Source organism: Ursus maritimus, unplaced genomic scaffold, assembly GCF_017311325.1.
Source record: "Ursus maritimus isolate PB19 unplaced genomic scaffold, ASM1731132v1 scaffold_19, whole genome shotgun sequence".
Taxonomy (NCBI): domain Eukaryota; kingdom Metazoa; phylum Chordata; class Mammalia; order Carnivora; family Ursidae; genus Ursus; species Ursus maritimus.
The window spans coordinates 41,562,515-41,589,181 of NW_024424341.1; the positions used below are offsets into that span (position 1 = coordinate 41,562,515).

Consider the following 26,667-nt stretch of genomic DNA (forward strand, 5'->3'; position numbering starts at 1 on the left):
CAAGAACACTTATAAGTGTTAGCAAAAATACACTTCCCTGAATTAGTCTCAAAAAGTCATCCTCTAATCCTAATCTCTAATCTGAGAGAAGTGGCTATCATACTTCACCCTAAGAAAGCTTTCTGAACCTCTAATACTGTAGGTGTCCTTGTCTGACTTCACGTGAAACAGTGCTGGGGAAGATGGCTGAAGGCAGTATAGCACTGCACCTTTTCTTCAGAGAGGAAGTGGCAGGAATAAAGAAAACCAGGGTCGAAATCAAGATATGAAATAAATATCTCATGAAATCTCAAAATAAAACAAAACCTGGGTTCAGTTCCTACTTCGTCACTTACAACCTAGGTCAGATCAACCCACAGCTTGGGAGTTTCAAGTTTGCTTTGTCTGTAAAAATAGAATAAATATGCTCACTAGGTACACTGCAGCATTCCTTAAAAGATCAAATGATATACATGACAATATTTTGTAAATTATGAGGTAAATACATTACCAATTACATCAGCTCTGTGGATGAATCAATATAAGCACACCTTAAAAATCTTTCTACCATGCTCTGTATTGACACATCCCATGTGGTGAAGATACTGTATGTAAACACTTCTAGAAAAACTTGGGAACAGATTGCCTGTCTGGAGCACAACTGCCAGTCACAATTTTTTTGTCAGGGTGTCAAAATGAAGGTTTTCCATTCCATGAGCACCACCAAAGAAAGGCAAAATCTATTAACTTCTTTCCTATGTAACAAAAATATTCTTTGTAAGAATTTTCACCTGACTTACTGACACGTGCTGAATCTTCTTTTGCAAAAAGATTGTTTTATACCCTTGCAACCATTCACCATTTTCGTTTATCACATCATGAAGAGTTTTCAAGTTATTAAGTTATGAGGGCTGGGGGAGGGTCTTCTCACATTCAGAGTACTCAGTCTCTCTCCAGGATGGAGCCAAAGATGTTGAGAATGTTCTCTGACTGGAGGTTTTCAGTAATAATTGCACTCATCAGGTTTCTCTTGAGAATGGAGTTGATAATGTTGAGTGAGGTATGACGGTCGGCTGAAACACTTCCCACACAGCTGACACTGGTAAGGCCTCTCTTGAGCATGAATTCGATAGTGTTGAATGAGATGTGAACTCCGACTGAAGGCTTTGCCACAGTCACAACACTGATAGGCTCTCTCTCCAACATAGTCATGTTTCCGCTGATAGCGAATTAAATGCGTCTTAACGCGGGGCAACCCAGGTGGGAGGGGTTTTGCTGCCTCATGGGCTTTGAGATGTTGAAAAAGATGCACATCCTGGATAAAGGCTCTGCCACACTGGAAACATTCATAGTAGTCTTCCTGACTATGAATTCTTACACGGCCACAGATATTTGCATGCTGAATCAAAGACTTTCCACCTTCATTGCATCCAAAGGACTTCTCACTGGAATGAGTCCTCTGGTGTCTGGTGAGGTGTGGCATGAGGTAGAAGGCTTCTCCACATCGTTTACATTCAAAGGGTTTCTTCCCGGTATGGATCTGCTCATGTCTCTCACGAGCTGTCTGGGTAATAAAAGTTCTTTCGCAAAATCCACATCTGTTCTCTTGGAGGAAAGGCTCATCACCCACCGGCTGGGGACTGGTGCAAATTCCAGGAATAGCACATTCCCGGGAATCCTTTCCCGGAGACCCTTCTGATTGTTTAGTAAGATCTGACCTTCTCTCAAAATCATCACTGTCTTGGCTTCTTTCTTGAGCGCGGGTCTTGGGCTCACTCATTGTTACGGAACTCGAAGGTTTCTGCTGGTTGACCTGGTACAAATCTGATGGATCATCGGGAGAAGACTCTCTTACACAGACACTGCAGAAGTTACCTACCATCCGATCCTCCATTCCTGCCCCCAAGGGTGACTCTTCCATAGGCAGGCTTTGCTCTGGAGTCAGATCTTTGGTTTTAGGTCTTTTCTCCCCATCTAAAAGAAATGTAAAAGTTCCTCTATTCTTTCCTCAGAGACACATCATTATAGTAGAAACATAAGAAAGGGACCAAAAATAACAGAACAGATCTTATGCAGATTGGGAGGGATTTAAACGCTTTGCTAAAAGTTTGGATTTTCTTTTGAGAGTAGTACTGGTCAAAAGTTTGTGCTTTACAAAGACAACTCTCTGTGTGGGAAAGAAACTGACAAGAGACAAGGATGAACACAATAGTCTCGTCCTGGCAGATAGCAGGTTGGGTGAGCAAAGTACGGATGAAAACAGTAGAGCCAGAATGCAGATTAGGAAATCATCAGGAAAGGGATAACTGGACCCACCACAATGGATTAGATCTTTTAGGAAATGGTCTTTGAAGAGAAGACTCAAGCATGGAAGACTAAGAGACAGCTGTTCTGCCCGTTATCCTCACAGAGAACACCTCAAACCTGTACTCTACAATCACAGCACCATCTTCCATCAGCTTTAGCCTACAATAGCAGGCTCCCAACTGGTTTCTCTGCTGGTCTTCCTAAAGCCCACTTTCCATAGAACAGCCAGAGGGATCCTTCTAGAACAGTGCTGCCCAGTGGAATGCCCTGTAATGCAGTAAATGAGGTCTATTTTTGCTGTCTGATATAGAGCACTAGCCACATGTAGGTAATGAACACTTGAAATGTCACTGGTGTGACTGAGTTTAAATTTATGCAATTTTAATTAATGTAAATTCAACTATGTGTGTCTAGTGGCTGCCACATCAGACAGTACAGTTCTAAGGAGTCAATAATACTACCTCATTCCCTGGTGCAGACCCTCTAATACCTTTTTCACCTCTCACTAGAAATGAAATCCACATTCTTTAACATATTCCTATGTGAGCTGGCCTATGTCTATCTTCTCAACGTTATCTCCTACCCCCCTCCACTTTACTCAGACCGTATTGCTTTTCTTCCTTTTTCTGGAACACCTAAGCTCGTTCCAAACTTGAGGACTCTGTATTTACTATTCCCCTTGCCTGCAACACTCTTCCTCAAGAGTTCTATGTGGCTACTCCTCCATCTGACTACCTGTCTTAAGTAGCCTCCCATTTGTCACTGTCTGCTTTACACTCAGACTGCATCATTTGTCTGTGTATCAACTATCATCCCCATTAAAATGCAAGGACTATAAAGAAAGGGACTTTGTCTGACTTGTTCATTACTGTAGCCACAGAACCTAAAACAGGGCTGGCCCACCACAAAGGCTCAATAAATATCTGTGGAATGACTGAATGAGTCAAAGAGTGAATGTAAAGAAGATGTTGAAGGCAACACAGAGGCAGATAGAGGAGTCCCCTTGGCAGGGCCTTGAACTTTGTTTGGACATCTACTTCTCTGCCTACACAGGAAAAGGCAGGGAAAGCTGTATTGATTAGCACTAGACTGGGCACAGCTACTGGTTCAGGAATGGGATATGACCCAAATGGAACACTGAAAACTGAGGAGAGGCATGGCAAGAGCTTCTAATGAAGAAGCATCCTCGCTCTTGAGAATGCTTCTTGGACACACCTGCTCGCTTGCGCTCACGAGCACTGTCTCTTTCCAGCCCCCACCCCCAGACTAGAACAAGAAAGCACACCTAGGATTTGTTGGCAGAGTGAAAAAAAAATGAAAGTAGGCCCTTGATAACATCACTGAGCCCCTAAATCCAGCCATCCCTGAAGCCCAGGTGAGCAGTATTGTAAGCTAATACAATCCCCTTATGGCTTATACCAGTTTGGGTGTGGTTTTCTGTTAACAGGAGCTGAAGGGCAGCCATGATCCTGGCTGATACACATAGTGACCCAATTCAGAGGAGAGGATTTCATGAAGATGGCAAATGTTATCATATTGTAGCCATAGAGTTTAGAGAAGGTTAAATCTAGAAGGTTCTTGTCTTTAAGCCATAAGGATGTTGTTAGGGACCTTTTGGGGGCTGTAGAACACAGTGTGAGAGAGGGAGAGGAAAAGATGGAGAGAGATACAGTGAGAGAGAGAGAGAGAGAGAGAGAGAGTGTGTGTGTGTGTGTGTGTGTTGGTTAAAGAGGGAAGGGAAAGAGAGCCTTTGGGTGTCAACAAGTCTGAAGAGCTGCCATGAGGGAAAATGCAAGTCAAGTGGAAAGAAGAGTGTTATCACGCCAAGGTTTTTTCTTGTCTCAGTTAAAGAGGAAAGACCTAGGCTTTCTAGCTGCAAGGGGAAAGTCACGAATAAGTACAGGGGTTGAAACACTAGAGAAAAGGGAAACGGGCCTCCCTAGCACTAGGTAAGAGTGTCACTCGACTGCAGGAAGAGCAGATGAAAGAACTAAGTGCACACTAAGTGGTGAAGCCCTGAGATGAGAGCACCTACAAGCACCTACCACCTCTCTCTCCCTGGCCTGAGAGGACTTTGAGGGATGGTCCCTGACCAACAGCTCCCAGCCCCCATCTGACTGATGGGGGGGTTGTCTTCCCATAATTCCAGTCTCCATGGGCTTCCCCCTCACTACTCACCTTGACATATCTCTGCATTACTGTCTTCCTCCATCACACGTGACTCTTCCTCTTCCAGCTGTGAGATAATGTCAGGTTTAGAGAACTGGTACCCTGTTGAAGAAGGAGACTCATAACTTGGGGGTTCTACCGTGCACCCACAGCGACTCCCAGCCTAGGCTCTAAAGACTCAGAGATAATAAGGAAGATGCAAATTCACACAAAAGAAAAGTGAAGACTGTTTCTAATGAATTTGGCCCAAATGGAGACATTTTTGGTTGTCACAAGTTCAGGGAGAGGAAGGAAAGCTACTGATATCTGGTACACAGAGGCCAGGTCGCTAAACATCCTGCAATGCCCAGGACATTCCTCCACAGCAAGGCATGATCTGGCCCAAATGTCAACTGTGCCAAGGTTGAAAAACCCTGCTCTGGAGTAAAAACTGAAAGGCGGCTTAAGGACAGTGAGCTGGGCTCTCTACGTCAGCTTGCGGGATCTGATGTCATTGCTGCTCAAAAAGTTCTTTTCCTCCTGATACCTTCATTCCCGTTGTCTTAAAATGCTCCTTTCCCTCTTCCCCAGTTCTTTGTTTCCCAAACTTCAGTCATTTGCAGGCCACCTGCCATGGTCTGAATGTTTGTATACCCCCAAAATTCATATGTTGAAATCCTAATGCCCACACTGGTGTTATTAGAAGGTGGGGCCTTTGAGAGGTAGGCTTAGGTCATGAGGGTGGAGCCCTCATGAATGGGATTAGTGCCCTTATAAAAAAAAAAGGCTTAAGAGAGATTCCCTAGCCCTTTCCACCCAGTGAGGAGACAACAGGAAGCCTATGACCTAGAAGAGAGCCCTCACCTGACTATGCTGGCACCCTGAGCTTGGACTTCCAGACTCCAGAACTATGAGAAATAAATGTCTATTGTTTAAAGTTACCCATTCTGTGATATTGTTACAATAGACCAAACGAACTAAGACTCTACCTCATTATTTCCTTATTTATTGTCTGTCTCACCCACTAGACTTAGTAACATCCACAAACACAGGAATCCTCATCAATTTTGTAACACCAATGCCTATTCCAGAATCTGCCATACTGACAATTTCACTGACAAACTTATTAACGACCTTCACATTCTGGCCCTATCTATGTGCCACTTATAGTAATATTTAGCATTTAATACTCTTCTTTGGATCATCTCTCTTTTTAACTTAAAAGCACTTATTAAAATGGAAGCTTTATATCAACCTTAGAAATAGAAACCACAGTCATTTGCAAAAAAGGAAAAGAGCCCTGAATATAATACAGCAATAGACCCAACCGAAATTAATGTTATGGAGTGCTACCTAGTTCTGGTCGCCTAAGGCTCAGGGCCTGAGGTCTGCTCTCTCTTCACTAAAATGGGAGGCCAACAAGAGGTACTACCTAAAATAACCTTCTCTGTAATCCACTGTACTCATTCCACGTTTGGGAAGACAATGTCCTGGGTGATATGTAAGATCTCTATTAACCCAAAACCTTCAATGATACAAGAAGCCAAGGCCTCACAAGACTACAGAAATGCCTCCAGGTTACTGCACAAGGGCTAAAAAGGTAAAACTGACTTATTCCCTCTATTTTAAGTCATAAATGTGGTAACTGAGAGAAGAGTTATACAGGAAAAGGCACTCTTTTTTGCCTTCCTTGTGACCAACAGAAGTCTCAGTTCAAATTACACACTCTTCTTTTTAATACTTATTTATTTGAGAGAGAGCAAGAGAGTGCACACGCATGAGCGGGAGAGGCAGAGGGAGAAGGACAGAGAATCTCAAGTGGACTCCGTGCTGAGCACAGAGCCCGATGTGGGACTTGATCCCAGGACCCTGAGATCATGACCTGAGCCAAAACCAAGAGTCGGACCCTTAACCGACTGTACCACCCAAGTTCCCCTCACATTATACACTCTTGTGCCTGGTTTGAGGTAAGGCACTCCAATCTCCTCACACAGGTCTCTGACTTCACAAGGACAAGAGCACCAGCTTACTGACACTGGAATGGTGTTTGGTTTGATGGTATGTTTCAGGAGACCTCAGGCCCCCCAAAAAGCCACTGAAATGAAGATCCTAGGGAGGGAGTTAAGATGGTGGAGGAGTAGGGGAACCCTTTTTCAGCTAGTCCCCTGAGTCGAGTTGGACAGGTACCAGACCAGCCTGAACATCCATGGAATCAGCCTGAGATGCAGGAAGATACATCTGGATCTCTACAAATGAACATCTCCAGCGCTGAGTATTGAGGTACAAAGCGGGATGCCATGAAACCGAGCACAGATACTGGAAGATAAACGGAAGGGGGAGGGAGCCACCGCATTCAGGCGGCCACCTACACGGGGGAGCAGGCAGACTTGCGGACCAGCACCCGCGAGAGAACAGACTGAGACCGTGAGCCGGGGAACGCGCGCCACCAGACTGAAACGGAGCTCCGGTGTGCTCACTGGAACCAGAATGAGACCAGGAGCTCCAGGAGCGCACGGGGCGGCTGGCGGCTGGCGGTGTTAGAAATACAAAGGACAGAGACGCGCCGGCCCTGGAAGTGAGGGCTGGGAGGCCGGGTATGGGGCGCACATCCCGGGACGCTGCAGGGTTGAGCAGCACCAACAGAAACAGAGTTAAAGTGGCCAGAACATCACTGGAGAACCGTCTGCGATCCCTCTGTTCTGAGACAGAGGCTGAGATTCAGCCACTGCTGCTCTGACTCTCAGAAGAGGCACAGCAAACCACCAGGGAAAGCCGCCAGAGAACAAAAGCCTGGAAACACCGGCTCACAGTGTGCCCATCCCCATCCCCCCTCGCAGGGGACACGGAGACTCTACCCAAACAGGGTTGCCTGAGTATCAGTGCGGCAGGCCCCTCCCCCAGAAGGCAGGCTGACAAATCAAGAAGCCCACATCCCTAAGATCCCTATAAAACAAGGGCACATGGCCTGGGTCCCGGTCAATAATTTGGGCTCTGGACAACCCCGCAACCTCTCCACATCAGAATGACGAGAAGGAGAAATCCCCCCCCCAGCAAAGAAAGGACAATGAGTCTGTGGTCTCTGCCACAGAACTGATGGATATGGATATAACCAAATTATCAGAAATGGAATTCAGAGTAACAATGGTCAAGATGATGTGTAGACTTGAAAAAAGTATTAACGAAAATGTTAATGAGAATATAGAATCTCTAAGGGCGGAAATGAGAGCGAATCTGGCAGAAATTAAAAATTCTAAGAGTCAAATGCAGTCAAAACTAGAGGCTCTGACGGCCAGAGTAAATGAGGCAGAAGAACGTATCAGCATTCTTATCAATTCGTATCAGCGAATTGGAGGATGGGTTAGTAGAAGAAAAAGGTAAAATAGAATCTGGACTCAAAAAAATCCATGCTCAGGAATGTAGGTTACGGGAGATTACTGACTCAATGAAACGTTCCAATGTCAGAATCATCGGCATCCCCGAGGGAGTGGAGAAAAACAGAGGTCTAGAAGAGATATTTGAACAAATTGTACCTGAAAACTTCCCTAATCTAGCAAGGGAAACAAACATTCGTGTCCCAGAGGCAGAGAGGACCCCTCCCAAGCTCAACCACAACAAACCTATGCCACGTCACGTCATAGTGCATTTCACAAATATTAGATCCAAGGATACAGTATTGAAAGCGGCCAGGGCAACGAAATTTCTCACGCACCAAGGCAAAGGTATCAGAATTATGTCAGACCTGTATACGCAGACCTGGAATGAGAGAAAGGGTTGGGGGCATTTTTAAAGCTCTTTCAGAGAAAAACATGCAGCCAAGGATCCTTTATCCAGCAAGGTTGTCATTCAGAATTGATGGAGAAATAAAGACCTTCCAGAATCGCCAGTCATTGACCAATTTCATAACCACGAAACCAGCCCTACAGGAGATATTAAGGGGGGTTCTATAAAAGTAAAAAGGCCCCAAGAGTGATACAGAACAGAAAGTCACAATCTATAGAAACAAAGACTTTACTGGCAACATGGCATCATTAAAATTATATCTCTCAATATTCAGTCTCAATGTAAATGGCCTAAATGCTCCCATAAACGCCACAGGGTTGCAGAGTGGATAAAAAGACATGACCCATCCATTTGCTGTCTACAAGAGACTCATTTTGAACCTAAAGATACATCCAGACTGAAAGTAAAGGGATGGAATACCATCTTTCACGCCAATGGACCTCAAAAGAAAGCTGGGTAGCAATTCTCATATCAGACAGATTGGATTTTAAACTAAAGACTATAGTTAGAGACACAGAAGGGCACTATATTATTCTTAAAGGATGTATCCAACAAGTGGATATTACAATTATAAATATATATGCCCCCAAAAGGGGAGCAGCAATATACACAAGCCAACTCTTAACCAGAATAAAGAGACATATAGATAAAAATACGTTAATAGTAGGGGACCTCAACACTCCACTATCAGCAATAGACAGAGCACCGGAGCAGAAAACCAACAAAGAAACAAGAGCTTTGAATGCCATACTAGACCAGATGGACCTCATAGATATATATAGAACACTACACCACAGAACCAAAGAATACTCATTCTCTTCTAATGCCCATGGAACATTCCGCAATAGACCATGTTCTGGGACACAAAACAGGTCTCAACCGATACCAAAGACTGAAATTATTCCCTGCATATTCTCAGACCACAATGCTTTGAAAGTGGAACTCACCACAAGGAAAAACTTGGAAGAAACTCAAACCGGAGACAAGAACCATCCTGCTCAGGAATGATTCGATAAACCAGGAAATAAAAATCAATTTAAACAATTTATGGAGACCAATGAGAATGAAAACACAATGGTCCAAACCTATAGGGATACGCAAAGGACAGTCCTATAGAGAATAAACAATCATAGCCCACTAATAAGAACTACATAAGATGATCATTCAGTAAATATAAATAATCAGATAATTAGGAACCAGCAGAGAGGCTTAAGCTGACCAAGATTAGAGCAGAAATCAATGAATTAGAAACCAGGAGTACAGTAGAGCAGATCAACAGAACTAGAAGCTTGTTCTTTGAGAGAATTAATAAAATTGACAGACCACTGGCAAGACTTATCCAAAAGAATAGAGAAAGGACCCAAATTAATAAAATTATGAATGAAAAAGGAGAGGTCACAACCAACACCGATGAAATTGGAAGGATTATTAGAAACTTTTATCAACAGCTTCAGGCCAATAAGTTAAGCAATCTGGAAGAGATGGAGGCCTTCCTGGAAACCTATAAACTACCAAGAGTGAAACAGGAAGAAATTGATTTTTTAAACAGGCCAATTACTTATGAAGAGATTGAGTCAGTGATAAACAACCCTCCAAAAAACAAAACTCCAGGCCCAGATGGTTTTCCTGGGGAATTCTACCAAACATTCAAAGAAGAAATAATACCTACTCTCCTAAAGCTATTTCAAAAAATAGAAACAGAAGGAAAGCTACCAAACTCATTCTATGAGGCCAATATTACCTTGACCCCAAACCAGGCAAAGACCCCATCAAAAAGGAGAATTACAGACCGATTTCCCTAATGAATATGGATGCCAAAATCCTCAACAAGATCCTGGCTAATAGAATCCAACAGTACATTAAAAGGATTATCCATCATGACCAAGTGGGATTCATCCCTGGGATGCAAGGGTGGTTCAACATTCGCAAATCTATCAGTATCTTAGATTTTATCCAGAAGGAAAAAGCCAAAAATCATATGATTCTCTCAATAGATGCAGAAAAAGCATTTGACAAAATACAGCATCCTTTCCTGATTAAAACCTTTCAGAGTGTAGGGATAGAGGGTACATTCCTCAATCTCATAAAAACCATCTATGAAAAGCCTACGGCAAATATCATTCTCAACAGGGGAAAAGCTGGAAGCCTTTCCGTTAAGGTCAGGAACACGACAAGGATGCCCACTCTCGCCACTATTATTCAACATAGTACTAGAAGTCCTTGCAACAGCAATCAGACAACAAAAAGGGATAAAAGGTATCCAAATCAGCAAAGAAGAAGTCAAAATGTCTTTCTTTGAAGATGACATGATACTCTATATGGAAAACCCAAAAGAATCCACTCCCAAACTATAAGAAGTTATAGAGCAATTCAGTAATGTGGCGGGATACAAAATCAATGCCCAGAAATCAGTTGCATTTCTATACACGAATAATGAGACTGAAGAAAGAGAAATTAGGGAATCCATCCCATTTACAATAGCACCAAAAACCATACGTTACCTTGGAATTAACTTAACCAGAGACGTAAAGGACCTATATTCTAGAAACTATAAATCACTCTTGAAAGACATTGAGGATGGGGCGCCTGGGTGGCACAGCGGTTAAGCGTCTGCCTTCGGCTCAGGGCGTGATCCCAGCATTATGGGATCGAGCCCCACATCACATATTAGATGCAAGGATACAGTATTGAAAGCGGCCAGGGCAAAGAAATTTCTCACGTACCAAGGCAAAAGCATCAGAATTACGTCAGACCTGTCTACACAGACCTGGAATGAGAGAAAGGGTTGGGGGAGCATATTTAAAGCTCTTTCAGAGAAAAACATGCAGCCAAGGATCCTTTATCCAGCAAGGCTGTCATTCAGAATTGATGGAGAAATAAAGACATTTCAGAATCGCCAGTCACTAACCAATTTTGTAACCACGAAACCAGCCCTACAGGAGATATTACGGGGGGTTCTATAAAAGTAAAAAGGCCCCAAGAGTGATACAGAACAGAAAGTCACAGCCAATACAAACAAAGACTTTACTGGCAACATGGCAACATTAAAATCATATCTCTCAGTAATCAGTCTTAATGTAAATGGTTTGAACCATCCCATAAAACGCCACAGGGTTGCAGATTGGATAAAAAGAAATGACCCATCCATTTGCTGTCTACAAGAGACTCATTTCGAACCCAAAGATGCATTCAGACTGAGAGTAAGGGGATGGAGTACCATCTTTCACGCAAATGGACCTCAAAAGAAAGCTGGGGTAGCAATTCTCATATCAGATAAATTGGATTTTAAACTACAGACTATAGTTAGAGATGCAGAAGGGCACTATATTATTCTTAAGGGAAGTATTCAACAAGTGGATATGACAATTATAAATATATATGCCCCCAACAGGGGAGCAGCAAGATACACAAGCCAACTCTTAACCAGAATAAAGAGACATATAAATAAAAATACATTAATAGTAGGGGACCTCAACACTCCACTCTCAGAAATAGACAGAACACCCTGGCAAAAACTAAGCAAAGAATCAAAGGCTTTGAATGCCATACTCGACGAGTTGGACCTCATAGATATATATAGAACACTACACCCCAGAACCAAAGAATACTCATTCTATTCTAATGCCCATGGAACATTCTCAAGAATAGACCATGTTCTGGGACACAAAACAGGTCTCAACCGATACCAAAAGATTGAAATTATCCCCTGCATATTCTCAGACCACAACGCTCTGAAATTGGAACTCAACCACAAGGAAAAATTTGGAAGAAACTCAAACACTTGGAGACTAAGAACCATCCTGCTCAGGAATGACTCGATAAACCAGGAAATCAAAAATCAAATTAAACAATTTATGGAGACCAATGAGAATGAAAATACAACAGTCCAAAACCTATGGGATACTGCAAAGGCAGTCCTAAGGGGGAAATACATAGCCATCCAAGCCTCACTCAAAAGAATAGAAAAATCTAAAATGCAGTTTTTATATTCTCACCTCAAGAAGCTGGAACAGCAACAGAGGGACAGGCCTAATCCACGCACGAGGAAGCAGTTGACCAAAATTAGAGCTGAAATCAATCAAGCAGAAACCAGAAGTACAGTAGAGCAGATCAACAGGACTAGAAGCTGGTTCTTTGAGAGAATCAATAAAATTGACAGACCACTGGCAAGACTTATCCAAAAGAAAAGAGAAAGGACCCAGATTATTAAAATTATGAATGAAAAAGGAGAGGTCACGACGAACACCATTGAAATTGGAAGGATTATTAGAAATTTTTATCAACAGCTATATGCCAATAAACTAAGCAATCTGGAAGAGATGGAATCCTTCCTGGAAACCTATAAACTACCAAGATTGAAACCGGAAGAAATTGATTCCTTAAACAGGCCAATTAATTATGAAGAAATTGAGTCAGTGATAAACAACCTTCCAAATAACAAAACTCCAGGCCCGGACGGTTTTCCTGGGGAATTCTACCAAACATTCAAAGAAGAAATAATACCTATTCTCCTAAAGCTATTTCAAAAAATAGAAACAGAAGGAAAGCTACCAAACTCATTCTATGAGGCCAATATTACCTTGATCCCCAAACCAGGCAAAGACCCCCTCAAAAAGGAGAATTACAGACCGATTTCCCTAATGAATATGGACGCCAAAATCCTCAACAAGATACTTGCTAATAGAATCCAACAGTACATTAAAAGGATTATCCATCACGATCAAGTGGGATTCATACCTGGGATGCAAGCGTGGTTCAATATTCGCAAATCAATCAGCGTGATACATCATATCAACAAGAAAAGACTCAGGAACCATATGATCCTCTCAATCGATGCCGAAAAAGCATTTGACAAAATACAGCATCCTTTCCTGATTAAAACCCTTCAGAGTGTAGGAATAGAAGGTACATTTCTCAATCTCATAAAAGCCATCTATGAAAAGCCTACTGCAAATATTATTCTCAATGGGGAAAAGCTGGAAGCCTTTCCCTTAAGATCAGGAACTCGACAAGGATGCCCACTCTCGCCACTATTATTCAACATAGTACTAGAAGTCCTTGCAACAGCAATCAGACGACAAAAAGGGATCAAAGGTATTCAAATTGGCAAAGAAGAAGTCAAAATGTCTCTCTTTGCAGATGACATGATACTCTATATGGAAAACCCAAAAGAAGCCACTCCCAAACTATTAGAAGTTATAGAGCAATTCAGTAACGTGGCGGGATACAAAATCAATGCTCAGAAATCAGTTGCATTTCTATACACGAATAACGAGACCGAAGAAAGAGAAATTAGGGAATCCATCCCATTTACAATAGCACCAAAAACCATACGTTACCTTGGAATTAACTTAACCAGAGACGTAAAGGACCTATATTCTAGAAACTATAAATCACTCTTGAAAGACATTGAGGAAGACATAAAAAGATGGAAAGATATTCCATGCTCATGGATTGGAAGAATTAACATAGTTAAAATGTCCATGCTACCCAGAGCAATCTACACTTTCAATGCTATCCCGATCAAAATACCGAGGACATTTTTCAAAGAACTGGAACAAATAGTCCTTAAATTTGTATGGAAACAGAAAAGGCCCCGAATCTCCAAGGAACTGTTGAAAAGGAAAAACAAAGCTGGGGGCATCACAATGCCGGATTTCGAGCTGTACTACAAAGCTGTGATCACAAAGACAGCATGGTACTGGCACAAAAACAGACACATAGACCAATGGAACAGAATAGAGAGCCCAGAAATGGACCCTCGGCTCTTTGGGCAACTAATATTTGATAAAGCAGGAAAAAACATCCGGTGGGAAAAAGACAGTCTCTTCAATAAATGGTGCTGGGAAAATTGGACAGCTACATGCAAAAGAATGAAACTTGACCACTCTCTCACACCATACACAAAAATAAACTCCAAATGGATGAAAGACCTCGATGTGAGACAGGAATCCATCAAAATCCTAGAGGAGAACATAGGCAGCAACCTCTACGACATCGGCCAAAGCAACCTTTTTCATGACACATCCCCAAAGGCAAGAGAAACAAAAGATAAAATGAATTTATGGGACTTCATCAAGATTAAAAGTTTCTGCACAGCCAAGGAAACAGTCAGAAAAACTAAGAGGCAGCCCACGGAATGGGAGAATATATTTGCAAATGACACTACAGATAAAGGACTGGTATCCAAGATCTACAAAGAACTTCTCAAACTCAATACACGAGAAACAAATAAACAAATCAAAAAATGGGCAGAAGATATGAACAGACACTTTTCCAATGAAGACATACAAATGGCTAACAGACACATGAAAAAATGTTCAAAATCATTAGCCATCAAGGAAATTCAAATCAAAACCACACTGAGATACCACCTTACGCCAGTTAGAATGGCAAAAATAGACAAGGCAAGAAACAACAATTGTTGGAGAGGATGTGGAGAAAGGGGATCCCTCCTACATTGTTGGTGGGAATGCAAGTTGGTACAGCCACTCTGGAAAACAGTGTGGAGGTCCCTTCAAAAGTTAAAAATTGAGCTACCCTATGATCCAGCCATTGCACTACTGGGTATTTACCCCAAAGATACAGACGTAGTGAATAGAAGGGCCATATGTACCCCAATGTTCATAGCAGCATTGTCCACAATAGCTAAATCGTGGAAGGAGCCGAGATGCCCTTCAACAGATGACTGGATTAAGAAGTTGTGGTCCATATATACAATGGAATATTACTCAGCTATCAGAAAGAACGAGTTCTCAACATTTGCTGCAACATGGATGGCACTGGAGGAGATAATGCTAAGTGAAATAAGTCAAGCAGAGAAAGACAATTATATGATTTCTCTCATCTATGGAACATAAGAACTAGGAAGATCAGTAGGGGAGGAAAGGGATAAAGAAAGGGGGGATAATTAGAAGGGGGAATGAAGCATGAGAGACTATGGACTCTGAGAAACCTACTGAGGGCTTCAGAGGGGAGGGGGTGGGGGAATGGGGTAGACTGGTGATGGGTAGTAAGGAGGGCACGTACTGCATGGTGCACTGGGTGTTATACACAACTAATGAATCATCGAACTTTACATCAGAAACCAGGGATGTACTGTATGGTGACTAACATAATAGAATAAAAAAAATAAAAAAATAACTTAACCTGAAATGAAGATCCTAGCACTAGTACTAAAAACGTTTAGCTTGTGGGGAGAGGTAAACAACCTTGCCTCTGAATATGAAGAGAGACTGGCAATCTCTGCCTCTTAAACTTTAAGTCTAGTAGAAGCCTTTGGAGCTCCTGAAATTTTCATCAATTTCTTCACACATTCAAAAAACATCACTTCTACTGTGCCAAGACCTGCTGAAGCCCACCCCCATCCGGCAGTACAGCCATTTAATTTAAGGGAGTAGATTCTGGAGCTGAACGGCTTAGGGTCAAATCCCAACCTGCCACTTCGTAGCCGTGTGGTTTTAGATAATTAAACTTTCCCATGACTCTGTTTCCTCATCTGTGAAATGGCAATAATAATAAAAATAACGAGAAATATACCTCCCCCTCACAGGACTAGTGTAGGGATTAAAGGAATTAAGACATGTACAACGCTTAGACTACTGCCTGACGCATTTTAAGTACTCAATGTTAGCTCTATTATGAGTAACAGTGAATTTGATATTAAAATATTGTCTTTGGGGCGCCTGGGTAGCGCAGTCGTTGGGGCGTCTGCCTTCGGCTCAGGGCGTGATCCCGGCATTCCGGGATCGAGTCCCGCGTCGGGCTCCTCTGCTGGGAGCCTGCTTCTTCCTCTCCCACTCCCCCTGCTTGTGTTCCCTCTCTCGCTGGCTGTCTCTGTCAAATAAATAAATAAAATCTTAAAAAAAAAAATTGTCTTTGATCTGAGTTGAGATTCACTGACATGGCTAACCGCTATTACTGATCTTCCTGATATGAGGACAGAAAAGAGTTGAGAACCACTGCCCTAGCGGGCAGAAACCAAGTTCCATGGAGAAGGCAGCCTTACCTAAGGAGACCAGGTTCCTGTAATTCTCCAGCATCACCTCCCGGTAGAGGTTCCTCTGAGCAGCACTAAGGTAGGTTAATTCCTCTGGACTGAAGTCTACAACCACATCCTTGAAAGTCACCAACTCCTAAATACCAAAAACACTTCAAATGATCAAAAGCCAGAAATTATTCCAAGGAGGGGGAAGGAGCCTGATGAGAGAGGACTGAACATAAAGCATTGAGACTGGCAGAAAACTCCTTTTTTTTTTTAAGATTTTATTTATTTATTTGAGAGAGAGAGGATGAGAGAGCACAAGCAGGGGAGAGGGAGAAGCAGGCTCCTCGCCGAGCAGGGAGCCCGATGTGGGGCTTGATCCTAGGACCCTGGGATCATGACCTGAGCCTAAGGCAGACTCCTGATGGACTGAGCCACCCAGGTGCCCCTGGCAGAAAGCTTCTAATCCAAGTGTTCTAATCCAGAGGGTACAGGGACCTAGTCATATACCTTTCTTTGTCTTGTTGTATGAAAGAAGGGAGAGTATTTCTGATACAGTTCCCACTGCTAATTACTCCAAATCTGGGTTAGAGGCAAAAGATCATTTTAAGGGATCCCTGGGTTGCTCAGTCAGTTAAGCGTCTGCCTTCGGCTCAGGTTGTGATCCTAGGGTCCTGGGATCGAGTCCCACATTGAACTCCTTGCTCAGTGGGGAGCCTGCTTCTCCCTCTGCCTGCTGCTCCCCCTACTTGTGCTCTCTCTCCCTCTCTTTCCAATAAATAAATAAATAAAATATTTTTTAAAAAGATCCTTTTAAGCCACTTTATAAAGAAATAATGAATGTGCATAATTAAAAGCTGAGTAGTATAGCTCAGCCTCAGGAATCAGAGAGAGTTAGGTTTAAGTCCTGGCTCTGGTTCTTACAATCTTTGTGAATGTGAATAGGTTAAGCCTCAGTGACTCATCCGTAAAATCCAAAGAGCTTATAAAGAGATATTCAATCTTATTAATAAACAGAGAAATGCAAATCAAAATGACAAAGTATCATTTATACTCATTCGACTGACAAAAATTAGTAAGTCTGACAATACCAAATGTTGTCTAGAATGTGGACCCGTGAGACCTCTTATTAGATGCTAGGGAAAATGTAAACTGGTAAACCACTTTGGACCCAGAAATTATATTCCTAGGTATATTTGCTCATGTGTACTTGGAGACACTTACATTCTATTTTTTTTTTAGCCAGTGAGAGAAAGAGAGAGAGAGAGAAAGAATACATGCACAAATGCATGAAGCAGGGGGAGGGGCAGAGGGAGAGGGTGAGAGAGAGAATCTTAAGCAGGCTCCACATCCAGCGTGGAGGCTGACGTGGGGCTTGATCTCAAGACCCAAAGATCATGACCTGAGCTGAAATCAAGAGCCAGACGCTTAACCGACTATGCTACTCAGGGGCCCCCTGACACTTATATTCTTAACACTGCTGTTTGTAACACCCAAAACCTGGAAACAATCCAAATGTCTGTTTAGAGTAGAAGAGATAAATATATTACAGTATAGTCATACCATGGAATAATATTCCAGCAATGCAAACCAATTAACTACAGTTATAACAATCTTGATAACCGAAGGTTGAATCAATCAATTAATTAATTACAGATTTATTTATTTATTTATTTATTTGACAGACAGAGAGAGCGTGCACATGCATGTGCGTGCACATGTGCCTGGTGGGGGAGGGGCAGAGAGAAACCTAAGCAGAATCCACACCGAGCATAGAGCCCAACACAGGACTCAGCCCCACAACCCCCAGATCACGACCCAAGCAGAAACCAAGAGTCAGACACTCAACCAACTGTGCCACCCAGGTACCCCTAAGGTTGAATTTAAACTAGGTATTAGAAGACTACATAAGAATATGATACACATTTTATTAATATACAATATCATATATTGTGTTTTCAGGAAAACATTATGCAGATCTATGGACAATTGATTTAAACTAGAAGTCATATACTGGCTACCCAGCTCCTACAGAGGGGTTTATTTGGCTTTTCTTATGGATTTTTAAAATTATTTTATTTAAAATTCATATTAACTGCCAACACCAAAAAATTTATAGATTTAATATTATTAACTGGAGTTTTAAAATCAGAAATCAGGCTCCATGCTCAGCACGGAGTCAGTTCAGGATTTTCTCTCCCTCTGTCTCTGCCCTTCCCCCCCTTCTAAAGTAAATAAATAAATCTTTAAAGAAATTATTTAACAAGAACATTAAGGAGAACATTTCTGAAAAAAAAAAGTAAAACCTCACAACAGTATCGTGTCCCTATAATAGCTGCCATTTATTTCACATATAAAAAGGACCATAACAGTGCAAACGACATAAGAGTTGTTTTGAAGGAGCCAACACTAGGCATAAAATGGAATACTAAAATACAGACACAACAATTATTTCAAGAGATAGAAAAAGCAGAAAAATGTTAAACAGGTAGTATGTGGGATGGTGATAAGTCCAACAGAGAAAAATAAAGCAGGGAAAGGGGATATAAAGAGTCAGAAAAAAAATTTTTTAAGATTGTATTTATTTGAGAGAGAGACAGAAAGAGCACACATAAGCAGGGGAGGAGCAGAGGGAGAGGGACAAGCAGACTCTGCACTGAGCGCGGAGCCTGAGGGGGGGCTCAATCCCATGACCCTGAGATCATGACCTGAGCCAAAACTAAGAGGCAGTAGCTCAACAGACTGAGCCACCCAGGTACCCCGAGTCAGAAAAAAAATTTAAATAGGATAGCCAGGGAAAGGCTCAGTTAGGTGATATTTATGTAAAGACTTAAAGGAAATGAGAATGTGATTTAATTCGATAGGGAAGGGGCACCTGGGTGGCTCAGTCGTTAAGCGTCTGCCTTCGGCTCAGGGCGTGATCCTAGTGTTCTGGGATCGAGCCCCGCATCGGGCTCCTCTGCTGGGAGCCTGCTTCTTCCTCTCCCACATAATAATAATAATAATAATAATAATAATAATAATAATAATAAATAAATAAAATCTTTAAATAATAATAATAATAATAATAATAATAATAATTCGATAGGGAAGGTCTAGAAATCAGGAAGGTGAGATCCCCATATTGGAGAACCAAATCAGAAGAAAGCTTCACTCACCTGGGATCCAGCAGATGAGGGATTATCAGACATCTCTGTGTCTTTTTGGTGTTCTTTAGTGTTCCTCTCTTCTTCAAGAACAAAGTCCTGAGGAGGGAAACCTAGAAGAGAGAAGGAATGACCATGGAACTGAGTCCAGTCTGGCAGTACCCACAGACAGAGAGTGGCTTGCCGCCCCATACCACCCTTCCTGCCATAGAAGACAGCAGCAGTCCTGGACTTCCTATAAGAGAAAAACCATGGGCATCTTTTCTCCTCTCAGTATAGCAAGTTCCAAAAAAGAGCTCTGGGCATTTCCCAGCTTTAAACCCTTCAATGACTCCCCACTGCCTTCCAAATAAAGTGGAAATTCCTTCTTTATCAGTGGTTCCCAGCCTCACTGTCCACTCACAATCACCAGGGAACCTCAGTTTCTCAACTGTAAAATGGGAATAATACTTATACTTCTAAGGGATCTTATGAAGCACACAAGCATTTTAAAATGTGGCCCCTCTTAAAGCTTTTCCTACATCTTTTTCATTCACTGATTTAGAAGATGGCCACCATGTTCCCTACAGAAACCCGAACCTTGAAGGCCTTCCCTGCCTGTAGTCTCTTCCCAAGTGCACCCTTTATTCATCTATTGTTTCTTTCTCATAACGCAGGGAGTTCTCTTTCCCCTGAATTCCAGCTCCATCAATAGCTCTGGCCTTTGGCCAAGTTTTTAACCTCTGGGACAATACCCTGTATGTCCACCTGAGGCAGTATAACACCACGATTAGAGTACAGATGCTGGAGCCAACTGCTCCAGCCTGAATCCTGATGAATTGCCGGGTCATGGGCAAGTTACTCAACCTCTATGTGCCTCCGTCTCTTCATCTATAGATTAAGGGTAACACCTATTTCAAGAGCTATTAAGAGGACTAAATAAATTAGTATATATAAAACACCTAGAATATAGTACATTGAAAGTATTCAATATGGGGTGCTTGGGTGGCTCAGTCAGTTAAGCTTCTGCCTTTGGCTCAGGTCACAATCCCAGCGTCCTGGGATCAAGTTCTGCATCAGGCTCCTTGCTCAGTGGAGAGCCTGCTTCTCCCTCTCCCTCTGCCTGCTGCTCCCCCTGCTTGTACTATCAAATAAATTTAAAAAATATATTTTTTAAAAAAAGTATTCAACATGTTCACTATTATCTTCAAAATCCTTTTAAGAAATGCAGGTGCACATAATTGGACTAATCATACTCCTTAATTCATATCAGTATTAAGCCATGCATGGCCCTGTTTACTTTAAATTTATTCATTTACATGTTTAATTAATGCCTGTGAATTCACTACCCAACCCCCAATCTAGAACATTCCCAATAACTTATATCTACCCATCTGCTTTTTCCTGTCCACCCCCAGCCCTCTCTTCAGAGGTAACTGTGGTCTTATATTCATATTTTTTGTTCCCTTGCCTGCCTCTCTCTACCCCTCTCTCTCTCTCCCTCTCTATATAAAATACCCCTAAACAATACTTTGTTTAGTATCACTTTTATTCAAAGGACTATGAGAAATAAATGGCTTTCTTCTTTCATTATTAAAATACCCTTAGCTCCAATCTAGTAACTTGAGTTTCCAAGAGACCAAATTCTGGTCAAGATTAAACTTCCAGGCCTTGCATCTCCCACACTTTACATCCTCCTTTTTTTGGCTGTGTGTGTTATTTTGTTTTGTGTTGATACTAAAGTTTAGGCGAGATAAGAAATGGAGCGGTGAGGAACAAAGCTGGGGAAAAGGGGTACTCTCAGAGAAATAGTAAATATTAGAAGCAAAAGCCAAACCCAAAATTTCTTCCATCTCAAATGAGGTAGATTAGACTGGATTATAAAATTCATTCTTTCATTTATTCATTTGACAAATTTTTATTCATCTCCTGTTGCATGCCAGGCATACAGAGGATGTTCAATAAATGGAAATGGCTAGTTGCTTCCTTTCTCTCTCACCTTTCTCCCCACATGCTTGGATCAAACTGGCCACCAGGGTTCCTGCCTCCTTGCTGTTTTTAGGCTTTTTTGACCTCACCCAGGTCCGAACCTCCTCTGGTAGGGTGTTCAGAAACTGTGCCAGCACCAGTTGCTCCATCATCTGCTCCTTGGTGTGGGTCTCCGGCTGCAGCCATTGCCGGCAGAGCTCCTGGATTTGGCTCACAACTTGGTGAGGCCCGGTCACTAAAAGATATTGAAAATCCCTAAACTTTTGATGAGAAACTTTCAGAGCCCCTGGATTTCTTATGGGGATGGTTTCTGGATTCTCTTCTTGATCACGTAGACAGAAGAGCTGAGGATTCTTCAAGATATCCAAAACGTCTGTCACGTGCAGCATCTTTACAGCTTGGCCCTTCACAGGATGGAGATACTCTAAAAGGCAGGCTGCTCCAGAACACACTTTGTGGAAGATGGTGGGCAGAGTTGTATCATATGAAAAAAAGATACAGAAACCCAGGACCTGCAGAAGTTACGTAGAGAGGTTTACAAATGGTCTGCACCTTAGCACTGGACAATGGGGTGGAGGTGATTTGAAGCAAAAGGAGTTACTTCACTTCACACAAATGCCTAAATACACATTCCCAGAAATCTGCACATCTCCAGATAAGATGCTACTTCAGCCCTATCCCCAGATCTGGAAAATGCATAGGCACAGGCTTGAGATATTTCAGAAACAGCACTGAAAGGAAAAGAGACTTGAACCTCAAACACAATGAACTGAATTAATTTGATGAACCACAGAAGAATTTCACTTCAAAAAATAAATGAGTTAAAAATGACTTTATATTATACAGAATAAGTAAAGAGCCTAATAACATATACATCCTACAAAGGACTGGATTCATATGCAAAATATTTAAAGAATGCCTACAAATCAGTAAGAAAAGGGGAGATAAACAAGAGCAAAAAAGTTAAAAGATCTGAGCAGGTATTGCACAAAACAGAGCGAAATGGCCAAGAGACATGAAATGGGGCTCAACTGCATTAGTTATCAGAGAAGTAGGAATTAAAACCATAATGAGCTATCACTACACACCCTCCAGAACATTCTAATTGAAAAGAATCAGACAACAGTAAGTGTTTGAGAGGAGAAAGAACCATGGTAGAATAGTACATTCATACAAGGCTTCCACTAGTTTCCTTTTCCAATCTCAATATATAAGATTACTAGCCATCTTGCAAGTCAATAGGGCCAGCTTCATGGGCATGCAACAGGTGCAGTCAAACAAGGCTCCATGCTCGGAAGGGCCTCAAGCTTAGTTTAATACTCTGCTGTTGCTATCTTGAGATTTTTCATATTTTAAACAAGGGGACTGATATTTCATTTTGCATTAGGCCATGCAAATTATGTAACTAGTCTGCTCAGCAAGAATATTATCATTCCTCAAAATCTGTTGCCAATTAAACAGATGAAAAATATATCTTAAATTTTGTATTTCCCTAAATTAATAATAAAGCTTACCACATTTTTCAGACTTATTGGCCCTTTATAAATTGCACCTATCCTTCGCCTTCTTTTCAGTAGGTGCTTCTGTTGTTGATTGGTAAAGACTATATATAAATGAAGGATATTACTTGTCCTGCTTGCTTAAAAAAAAATTCTAGCCATGCCACACCTTCTCTTTAGTCTTTGTAGAATTTTAATATTTTAACGTGCAATTTATCACTCTCCATTCAGAAATAAGTTAAATATGCAATTACATTTTATTACTGTTTTATTTAAACATTTCATTTCATCCTGGGTGGACAGAGGTTATGGTGGAAGGAGGAAGCAGGGACTGAAGGGGATAAATGGAAGAGTGGAGCCAAGGCAAGAGAAACGGAGCAGAGCAAGGTAAGGCAAAGAGCCGGGCAGAGCTGAAGGGGGAATGGGGCAAGACAAAGAGGAAGAGCAGACGGCAGGGGCTGGGCTGGGAAATAAGGGGCGTGGCCGGGGCAGGGAGGAGAGACTGACAGCAAGAGCAGAACTGAGGCAGAGGGGAGGACCGAGAGAGGAGAGGCCGGAGCAGCACGAGGGGCGGGACAGAGGCGGGGCCCTGGGGGGGAGGCAGGGCTTAAGCTCAAGGCGGGACCTGGGATAACGGCCGGTCGGGGTGGGAGGGGCGGGGCCTGGGGCCGACGCTGGAGCAGGTAGGGGTGGGGCTTAGGCTCGAGGCGGGGTCTGGGGGTGTCAGAGAGTCTGGGGCCGGGAGGGGTGGGGCCTGGCATGGGGGCGGGGCCGAGGCCAGCGGCTCAGGGAGGACGTTGGCCAGAGGCCTGGTAAGGACGGCCAAGGGAGGTCGAGAAACTGAGGCGCATCAGGGCGCAGCGAGAGAGGCCACTCCCGCGCACCGGTGTTCCTCAGCTCCTGGGTCTCCGCAGGCCCCACGTCCCACCCAGGCCCCTTCCCTACGAGGGCCACTACTTCCCGTGGTCTCCTCATACGGAGGCGCCCACCGAATCCCCACCCCCGGCACAGCTGCTGGGATGCCAGGCGTCAAAGCCTCGGGCCTGCCATGGCGACGCCCCTCAGGGAGGCCTGCGTCGCCGCCCTGGGCTTCTCGCGCTCTCAGGTGTGCCCGCCCCTCACCCTCACGTCACCTCCGACCACGTTCGCTGGGGATGCCCAGTGCCACTCACATGCTCGCCCCCACGCGCGCGCGCGCTCACCTCGCCCGCCACGCGCCTCACCTCGCCCGCCCCGCGCCTCGCCTGACAACCGCTCACGCTCGGGCTTCGCACCGAAGCGGCGAAGCTGCAGCGCATGCGCCCTGCCGCGTCTGCGCTTGCGCTCTGCGGGGCTGCCGGAGCCCGCGCATCGGAAATCCGGGGCCGGTCCTCACTGGTTCCCCTGGGGGTGCTCAAGGCAGGGCTGGGGGCGGGGGGGAGGAAAGGACTGGTGCCCGGGTGGCCTTTCTCCTGTTTGAATAGTTAATACATGGTTTACATGTTTATAAGTAAATAAATAGGTTGCAGTGAAAAGTCTTCCTTCCACAGTGTGTGCGCCACCCACCAATTTTTTATGCCCGTAACCACAGGGTAACCACTGCAATTAGTTTGTGTCCTTCTACAGTTTCTTCATGCGTGTATACGTGTATATGCATATATAGTATACCTACACGTGTACATAATATACACACGCATATACATACATGTGTGATTTTTATTGATATATTTTATACATATATGTTCCCATACATGTGTATATATCTCCAATATAAATGAATTTTTTAAAATAAAAAATTGCAATTTTTATAAATATATAAAAATTACATATAATGCAATATTTACATATGCAATATGATATGTAATGGAAATATATAATTGTATATTGTTATAATACATAGGTTCACTATTGTACATAATTATATATTTGTATAAATATAAGACAATTTTAGGTTTGTGTAAATATTCGTATTCTCACGTCCTCCCATTTTTAGACAAAAGGTGGCACACTTTACACACTCTTCCATGCCCTGGTTTCTTTTCACTTTCACTTACCAGTATATCTTGGAGAGATTTCAATATCGTACAAAGAGAGCTTGCTCAGTTTTTGAACAACTGTTTGGATGATCTTCTATGGTTGTGATCTCACTTATTTAACTAGTTTCCTGACTGCAAGACAGTTGAGTTGTTTTCAGTCCTTTTCCACTGCAACCAGTGTTGAGCGCATACCCTTGACCTTCAACAGTTGTGCTGGCGTGTAAATCTACAGGTAAGATAAATCCCCTGACACAGAATTGCTAAAGCAAAACATGTATGTGTCTTTTTTAGTTTTATTTTATTTTATTTTATTTTATTTTTAAGAGGAGAGAGAGAGAGAGAGAGGAGGGGGAGAGGAAGAGAAAGAATCCCAAGTGGGGTCCATGCCCAGGACGAAGCCCCATGCGGGGTTTGATCTCACAACCCCAAGATCATGACCTGAGCCAAAATCAAGAGTTGGATGCTTAATGGACTGAGCCACCCAGGCGCCCCAAGGTTTGTTTTTAAGTAATCTCTACACCCAACATGGGGCTCAAACTTACAACCGTGAGATCAAGAGTCGCATATTCTACCAACTGAGCCAGCCAGGTGCCCCATGCAGTTGTCATTGATAGAGATTTCTAAGTTGTCTTCCGTTAACACTATTGCATCTTAGATCCCCACCACCCTATGTGAGCATGTCTGTCCAGGGGCTGTGCTCAGGTGAGAGAGGGAAGCCCTGCCTCCCAGGAAGGCCCAGAATGTCGTGACCAGGCTACGTCTACAGATGTGGGAGCACAGGCCTGAAGGAACCAAGGAACTGATGAGTCTGATATTATTTTAAATACCTCATTGACTTTGTGGGTATCAAGAAACTGATACTAAAGTTTATATGAGAGGCAAAAGATCCAGAATGGCCAATATAATATTGAAAGAGAAAAACAGGGGAACCTGGGTGGCTCAGTCAGTTAAACATCTGCCTTCAGCTCAGGTCATGATCCCAGGATCCTGGGATCAAGTCCCACATCGGGCTCCCTGCTTCTCCTCCTCCTTCTGCCCCTCCCTACTTCATGCTCTCTCTCTCATAAACAAATAAAATAATCTTAAAACTCTTTAAAAAATGAAAGAAAGAAAAAGTCAGAGGACTTTGGGACTTAACACTACCCAACTTTCAAAACTTAACTGGTTATTGCTCACTTCAGCAGCACATATACTAAAACTGGAACGATGCAGAGAAGATTAGCATGGCCCCTGTGCAAGGATGAAATGCAAATTCATGAAGCGTTCCATATTTTTCAGAGAACCAATAAAATCAATAAAAATAGGTCAACATCCTGACATATAATAGTGAAACTTGCAAATCTCAGAGACAAAGAGAAACTCCTGAAAGGAGCTCAGGACAAGAGGTACGTAACCTGCAAGAAACATTAAACTGGCAGCAGACCTATCCACAGAGACCTGGCAGACCAGAAGGACTGGCATCATATATTCAGGGTGCTAAAAGAGAAAAATATACAGCCAAGACTACTTTATCTAGCTAGGATGTCATTCAAAATAGAAGGAGGGATGAAAAGCTTCCAGGACAAATAGAAACTACAAGAATTTGCGATCACCAAACCAGCCCTGCAAGAAATATTAAAAGGGATCCTTTAAGAGAAGAGAGAGCCCAAAAGTAACATAGACCAGAAAGGAACAGAGACAATATACAGAAACAGTGACTTTACAGGCACTATGACATACAATGTCACAACAGTGACATACAATGGCACTAAATTCATATCATTCAATAGTTACTCTGAATGTAAATAGGCTAAATGTTCCAATCAAAAGACACAGGGTGTCAGACTGGATAAAAAAGCAAG

At 42.7% G+C, this 26,667-nt stretch overlaps 1 protein-coding gene and 1 non-coding gene across 3 annotated transcripts; one reads left to right on the plus strand and one right to left on the minus strand.

Moving 5' to 3' along the window:
- Positions 1-601: 601 nt before the first annotated feature.
- On the minus strand, positions 602-24,135 carry ZIM2 (zinc finger imprinted 2). 2 transcript variants are annotated; one of them, XM_040633735.1, is made up of 6 exons: positions 24,014-24,135; positions 21,323-21,824; positions 19,357-19,457; positions 16,223-16,349; positions 4,465-4,557; positions 602-1,953 (listed from the first exon to the last, which is right to left on the minus strand). In XM_040633735.1, the coding sequence occupies exons 1-6, from the start codon at positions 24,107-24,109 to the stop codon at positions 980-982; spliced, it is 1,893 nt and encodes a 630-aa protein (XP_040489669.1). In that variant the 5' UTR covers positions 24,110-24,135; the 3' UTR covers positions 602-979. The 2 variants fall into 2 exon arrangements, with proteins under 2 accessions (XP_040489669.1, XP_040489670.1); XM_040633736.1 differs by having other exon boundaries at positions 24,035-24,099.
- A 1,859-nt stretch (positions 24,136-25,994) lies between these two features.
- On the plus strand, positions 25,995-26,101 carry LOC121103563. Its single transcript, XR_005835815.1, has one exon. It is a non-coding gene; the product is annotated as a U6 spliceosomal RNA (small nuclear RNA).
- The last annotated feature ends 566 nt before the right edge of the window (positions 26,102-26,667 follow it).

Bases quoted from the DNA above. Each gene is read 5' to 3' on its own strand.
- ZIM2 (XM_040633735.1), bottom strand. From the start codon at position 24,109: ATGCGCTGCAGCTTCGCCGCTTCGGTGCGAAGCCCGAGCGTGAGCGGT. The intron at 21,825-24,013 runs GTGAGCGCGCGC...TAACTTCTGCAG, and splicing joins TGAGGCGCGTGGCGGGCGAG to GTCCTGGGTTTCTGTATCTT. The intron at 19,458-21,322 runs GTGAGAGAGAAA...TCTCTCTTCTAG, and splicing joins CCAAGCATGTGGGGAGAAAG to GTTTCCCTCCTCAGGACTTT.